At 32.3% G+C, this 7,546-nt stretch overlaps 1 protein-coding gene across 1 annotated transcript in view; it reads left to right on the forward strand.

The window, feature by feature from the left end:
- Nucleotides 1-6,472, forward strand: part of LOC128999433 (uncharacterized) — a 99,239-nt gene extending 92,767 nt beyond the window's left edge. The window contains exons 27-29 of the mRNA XM_054425954.1: nucleotides 228-458; nucleotides 1,357-1,537; nucleotides 2,367-6,472. Of these exons, the coding sequence (XP_054281929.1) occupies nucleotides 228-458; nucleotides 1,357-1,537; nucleotides 2,367-2,501 (547 nt within the window). The 3' untranslated portion in view covers nucleotides 2,502-6,472. The remainder of the gene's footprint in view (nucleotides 1-227; nucleotides 459-1,356; nucleotides 1,538-2,366) is intronic.
- The last annotated feature ends 1,074 nt before the right edge of the window (nucleotides 6,473-7,546 follow it).

Consider the following 7,546-nt stretch of genomic DNA (forward strand, 5'->3'; position numbering starts at 1 on the left):
TGAATCACAATCTTTTGTTCACCAAGAAAAATCTGGGTTGACTATCTCATTGTCAGTTTGAGGGTATCTTAAGAAATCCTCATAGTTGGCCAAAAAATAAAGGATTTATCCATCCCCTACGTCATTAATGTCTGTTCCTCACTGACTGTGCAGTTCTCATTTACATTTTAAAAATTTCTTTAATTGGAAATTACAAAATAAATACCTGGCAAATTGACATTTTTCAGAGAAACTTCTGCAACTCCAAACACCAAGTCGCACTCAGGAAGTGCGAGATCAAGAGCTACTGGCTGGGAATGTTGGCACCCGTGGAAGCGGCGCTGCCAACCTTACAGCGCTGACAAGCTGGTGATCCCGCTTCCAGTGCCTCACCCGGCGCACATCGCCGTGGCTATACACAACCGTGACACGGACGACGTCATACCTCTGGACTCCGAGATATGTCAGGAGATATTGAGGTAAGGCGTGGTAATGTTTGTATGACTGTGTATAGGGTAATTGATAATATGTAGGGCTATGACATCTCATATGCTCTAGAATGAGGTATACCCTTACCTGTTCAGTTTTCAAATTGCTCTTCTGTTTGGTCCTAGCCTTTTGTAATGCACACAATTTATAGGTTGAATGATTGTCTTTTTTCTCTTTTTTATATGTATAATACTGTAGTAATAACAATGAGACAACTCACAGTTGTAATTTTTTTTGTAATAAAAATGGTGGAACCATTGATAATATATAAATAAATAAACAAGTGTTTTAAATTATCTAATGCTCTACTTGGTCTGCATTGTTTTTGGTAACTTTGCAGTATCAAGGATGTCACTCAGAGAAGTACGGTAGTCATACAGAGAAAACACTCAACAGTAAACTTAACTGGTGTCTAGCACTAGTCACTGGTGTCTATGACAAAGTCCAATGCCACCCCCTTTTACTTCATGTATTATAACGCTCACGGTGGAGGAAGACCCTGTGTCCAGTGCGATAGGAGTTTCTAAACAGTGCTTGCTGCTTGGGCTCTTCCTTGCCCGTCACAAGTATATTTCCGGCACAACATACCAGAGCAGAAAGCAAACGGTTGTCCTATAAGCGTGTTACCTCTGTTACAAATGTATTACTTACTATTACTCCTCTGTTAATGTAAGGATATGGTCAGTGCAATCACAAAAAGGAAGACAATCTTGGTGAGAACGAGCAATCTTACATTAATATGAACAGCTCATCTGTATTTTTTATTTTGTCGTTTTACTAGTTAATGACACTGTCTCATATTAAACTACATAAAATGAAAACCATCCATCGAATACAGTATTTTCTAAGGTTATATTGTAATGTTGATAAATTATTTGTAATATACAGGGCAGTGGAAGACAGTAGCCAGGAGTGTGTAGAGGGAGTAGCGAGGTATCGTGGTGGAGGCGTCGACAGCAGCTTTGACTCTGTAGAGTCTCGTAGTTGTGACTCTGAAGAGCCACCAGCTCTTCAGCCCCCCACCCCGTCCGCACCCCCTGCACCTCCTACCAGCTTCAACTGGAGACAGGTATTATACTTTGACACCACTAAAAGTTTAGACTTGACGTTAGGTTAACTTTGTCACTGTCAAAGCGATCTGGTGTGGTTTTAATGTTGTCTATAGGTTTACTTAGTTGTTGCACAAACTTTTAGATTATCTTCTACTTGCCGAACATTGTAATTTATTCCAAAGGTTACCTATTATAGTTAATACTATTTATACAATTTACGTTCATTTTTGTTTAACTTGCATACTTTCAGCCACTATTTTTGTCTCAAAATTCTACCTTAAATGTCAAAATTTTACTAAGCAAATTTTGCTGACTTAATTCTATAACCTCCACTTTTTGCCTGCTAGTGACTAAGGGTGGCTATAGTTTAGTTTTGTATAGTTTGAATTAACCCATTTGAAGTTACATCAAAATTAAATTAAAATAATTAATTAGTTAAAACCAAGGACCAGCTTTTGTATTAACTTCTCAATTTCACTGGCTTCTTCTGAGCACTCATAAGAAGAAATTTGAGTGTGGCTTATTCAAGGGGTAGGGCTAGCCTGTTTTGTGAACACATTTTATTCCCCCCACTGGAATTTACGCCACAAAGTAGTGGATATTCACTCTGGCACAAATTGGGGAGCAAGCTGGTATAGTGACTGAGTTTGGTGCTTCGGTTACCTAGGGCATGGGTTCAATATCCACCAATGGCCAATTGCTTTTAACTATGTGATAAGCTGCAATCCTCTAGGCCTAGCATGAAGTCTGTGTAAAGCGGTTCCAGGCTTTAGCCTAAATGTGAAAGAAGGACATTAAAACCTGGATTCCTGGATACATTTTTTGAATCATGATTCTTCTTCACAGGGAGAGTGGGCTAACCCGACTCGTCGGAAGCGCAACTCGGGTACAGTTCGGGTGGACTTGGCTTCACCCGAGGATGTATCTCTGGACACAGACTCCTCCCGAGTAGTCTTCAGCAGCTACGGCACCACAGTTTAGGGTCAAACTACTACAGGCCTAGGCTGTCAATGTTAAGAGATACAGTATTTTGTTGTGTATACAAGCAGCAGGAATAATCAATTTAAAATTTATTAGAGCTGTTGTGTGAAAGATTACGGCCAGTAAGTTACAGCTAGGTATCTGACTGATTAAGGAGTTGGTTTTTAACACTTTTTCCTTAACTTTATTTTTACTAATCCCCGAGTAATCCCCTTGGTTATATACAGCAAAATGAGGACCAAAATTGGTCTATTCAACCAAAAGAGGACCATTATTGTTTTTATTCAGCCAAAAGAAGCTATCTAAGTCCAAGACAGTAGATACAACTTGTTTTATTTATTCCAAAACTTCAAATTCTTTAATCCAACTGTATTGCACTATTTTTTTAATATTGTTGACAATTAAATTCACAACCTAGGCCTCAAGAATAATATATGAGACTTGTAAATATAATTGTAATCTACATTCATCGTAATGACATAGCTTTATATTTAACATTTTAGCATAAGTTTTAAATTAGGACATTAACGACAGTAACATTTAAGTTGAGTTTGGTCTATATATGATCAGTTTTAAAATCAGAGGAAATTCTAATAATGATCATAACTGCATTAAGTTCCTATCGGCAGCTATTGTTTTTAAACAGTTTTATTGATTTTTGATTGTTTTGATTGACCAATATAATGAAAACTAAATGACAACGACAGTTTAAAGCAAATTTTATGTGATTGTAAGTTATTTCTTACAAAAAAATTAAACTACCTCTATCTGTTTTCATATTTGAAATCATCAATTTCCCTTGTTCTTCTGATTTTTACACAATCAGTTGAAACCAAGTATCAGGATCCAAAGTATTTAGGGATTTCAGGTGATTATGATTGTAAGTGGTAGCTTATTTAGTTTATAAAATGATTTTTTTATTTAAAGCATTCAGGAAATAACAGTCTTAAGGTTTTACCAAAAGTTTATAAAATTGCTAAATTAGTTTTCTACATAGTTACAAAATCACCTAGGTTTGCTCCAAATTGATTGATAAAATACAGTAGACACCCTCTTATCCGGACTGCGAGGCCAGTCTGGATAACGGTTTTTCCGGTTAAACCGACATCCCCAAAAGCTCGTTAAAACTGACCACTTAAATGCATGCTTCCCAAATATTTGAATCAAATTTAGGAGAGCATTGTGTTTAAATACACGTTGTCTCAAATCTTTCCCACGAGAACAGTCGTTTCAGTACCAAAAGTTGTCCCGATAAGAGGAAGTCTACTGTAGTATTAATAACAGTTAGTGGTATAAAATTGTTTTATCACTAAAATATGATATAGCTCATTGTTCTTATCTAATCTATCAGGATAAAGGCATCCTCCACTTCTCTAAGCTTGTCATGCAAAATTGATACTGTACAATTTTACAAATACTGTAGCAGCACACACTTACAATTGAAATTACTTGATTTGTAAATAGTTTGAAGACATTGATACATACATATCTTAATATCTTCAGAGTAAAATGTCAAAGAGTTTCATAAAGGTTGCATAATGTTATAACATTTTAACATTACTAGTTTAACATTACACAGTTTAATTAGTTTTAATTATTAGATAGCATTAAACCAAATAATAATGTAGTCGTAATTTTAAGTTTTAAAAAATCGGTTAAAAATCTGTGGTTGTATACTGTATTTATTATTAATATTTATATTTTGTAAGATGCTTCCATTGTGTAAGCTTTACTTATTGTTATTACTAAAGGTTTTAATCTAAAAATTACCTTAAAAGTCTGGTTAGCAAACTAATGTATAATTAATTTAGTGATTTTAAAATTAGTTGAATATTTTCTTTTTTCTATTTTTTGGATTCAGAACAAATTTAGAACAAAAGTGTGGAAGTAGTTGTAATATTATAAACTTTATAATATTTTATCTTTTATATGTTTTTTTTCTTTTAATTTTTTAATTTTAGTGTAGTATGTTATAGTTTTTTACAACATACATCAACATTATTTATTCCTTTCCTTGCATTCAATATGTTATTCATATTTTAGCATTTTAATGAAGCAAAATTAATTGTGTTTGAAGTTTTTTTCTAATTTGACTTATAATTGAGGATTAAAGCTTAATTGATAATTGTTTTACTGTACATGAAGAAACTGGAATAACATTGATGAGTGAGCGAACACATTTACTTGAATTAATTTAATTTAAGGTATCGATCAACCCTTTATTATAGGCCCCTAACTTATGCTAAATCTCTCCTTTTTTTGCAACCAAAAAAACAATATGTTCTGGAAAAACTATTTTCCTCTATATTTTTTCCTTTCTTTGTTGTGCAAACTGCATTATTTATTATGTTAATAGGCCAAAAATAGTTTTTTTTTTAACATTGAACGGTTTTGTAGACTAAACATCACTTAGTGATCAAAACATTATTGAAGATTATAAGTCATAAAAAATGCCATAGTAGCGTTTGTATTTTCAACTATAATATTGTATACTGCTGTGATTTTTTCTATTTAGTTTAAAAAAATATTAGAAGTAGAAATCTGCCATAAATAGTTTTTTGATGTAGACAGCATGTACATTATAACACAGTATAAGGAGAACACTTTTAGAACTGTTATTAAATATTTATGTTCTCAAAACATATTCCATTATTGTATAGAAAGAGCAAAATATTAATTAGAGATAGAATTTTTATATTTGTTGCCATCAATGTTACTCGTAGACATAGTGTAGCAATAGTTAAGGATTATAATGGAACCAAAATGTGTAAAGCAAGATTTACTGTGTATAAAGGTGCTTCATAATGCATTTATCTCTGAATCTCTGATAGTTTTTGTTTCAGATTCAAGGTAAGAGATGGATTGTACCTATACATTTTTCAATTTATTAGACCCCCCCTTGTATTCTATCATTTACTAAGCACTATAATTTTAAAGAGAGAGATAAAATTTGCCTGTGGATTAGAAATTATCAATGATATTACCATTAAAAATTTACCAGTTCTATGGAGTTATTATGATAGTTATTATGATACCAGTACTAATTATGATACTGTGGTATGGATCAATGTTTTTACAAATGGTTATACTGCCTATTTTTTTATATCATCTCAAAAATTAACACACATAATTTAGCAACATATGTTTTAGTCACAAAAAGTTGGTTAACTAACCATTCTCGTATTATGTATGCAATGCTTCATGAAAAAGAAATAAAATAAAACTATCTATGACATTATACTTGGAGAGTAATCATATTTACATGAAAGAATTCCTTAGTGCAATTGACTGTTTTGAATACAGTATACATGACAAAATTCTACCAACATTGAAAAGTCTTTGTTGTGAAGTACATTTGAACAAAGTGTTTGCAATATTAAGGTTAGTGTGTAATTATATATTTAATGAAATTCAATTTACAAGATTTTTCGCTAATGACTTTTGTATAATACTTATCTGTTTGCCACACATAATAAATAGTGTAAGAAAGCAGACAATTCTTTGCTCACTAACAAAACAACACTTATTTTCATCACAAATGAAACGTTTTTATTTCTTCAATGGATTTTTGACTGTAAATTATTAGCTAAGCTACCTCATTAAATCTTACTTTCTCTAATGAAAAAAACTGCTCATTTTGTCTAAAAGTTTTTGAAAAAAAAATAAAAGACAAATTAATGTATTATTCTTTACCTTTATCGGACATTAACCAAATCTTGACCCATATGACGAGGCCATTTGTTAAATTTCAGGCTTATCATTTTTTATTATTATTATTATATTTTTTATTTTTATAATTTGGATAAACCAAGGCTATCTGCCCTTTTATTTTTTCTGTATAATGTTCTATTCACTTTGCTATTTTACTATGGTTAATGTTTTAATATTTATGTGCATTTATACCATGTTTTGTATGTTTGTACAGCTTATGTGAACACGTCGCTGTCTAAATAAATTCTATCAGAAACTTACATATTTTTCTTTTAAAAAATCCTCTCAAACCTAACGGTATTCTTGCGAAGCCAAAACAGTTTTACATGAAAAATATTAAAAGTACATTAATGAATACAATTCAAATTAAAATTGTCTACTCATTGTGGCTTCTGAGGAAGAATGGAATCAATAGTTTTGTGTTATAATAGGATTTGTACTACATATACCTCCACAGATTTAGCATCATTATGAAGCAGCTCGAAACAATCTTTGGTATTTATTTATTTCCTATAGGTGCCTCTAAACGAATTTGTAGTTTTTCACTGCTGATGAATATTACTCAAGATATCGCTGTAAAAATATACAACATTAGAATAAACAATTCTTTGTTTGAAGTTCATTGTTGGTGATGGTGAGTTAATGTTGTTCAAAGGTTTATTGCGGACATTTTCCATCACGAATGTAAAAAACTATACCTTTTTTTTTTTTTTTTTTTTTTTTTTTACATTTGTGATGTAAAATGTCCGCAATAAACCTTTGAACAAGAATAAACAAGGTAGGACGGATGACATATTTACAAGTGGAATGAACTGTAGGTGAAGTAGGCCTACAGCTGATTGCTTTCAACCACACGACAAACAACTGCAAGTAACAATTAACTTTATTATCTAACTCTGATTCTGACGACCATTCACTTCTCTAAAATTAGAACTAGAATAGTAGAATACCAAAACCAACGATGTGCTGCTAGTCTGCTACGCTGAGTGCAGGCATAACCCTTAAGCGTGTGATTTAACTCTTTAAACCTTAGACATCTATATTCATATTATCATATTGTTACGTAAATTTAATAATGTAAATTATGCCTGTCATCATTTACATCTGCAGAGATGAAGTGGGCAAAGACAGTGTTTTCGGTGTCTCGCAGCTTGTGAATTACCTTATTCATATCAGCCTCTACAACTGTGACGGGTTCTTCATCTGAAGCCAGTTGGATTTTGAAGTTATCGGATAGAGCGGGGTTGAAACAGCAGTCACGGATGATATTTAGGATTTCTTCAGAAATTTTGCTTTTACCTTTTTTGTTGAAATGCAAACCATGATTTATGTAC

This window comes from Macrosteles quadrilineatus, unplaced genomic scaffold (genome assembly GCF_028750875.1).
Source record: "Macrosteles quadrilineatus isolate MER2022 unplaced genomic scaffold, UCM_ALF_1.0 Scaffold_8__2_contigs__length_117827958, whole genome shotgun sequence".
NCBI lineage: Eukaryota > Metazoa > Arthropoda > Insecta > Hemiptera > Cicadellidae > Macrosteles > Macrosteles quadrilineatus.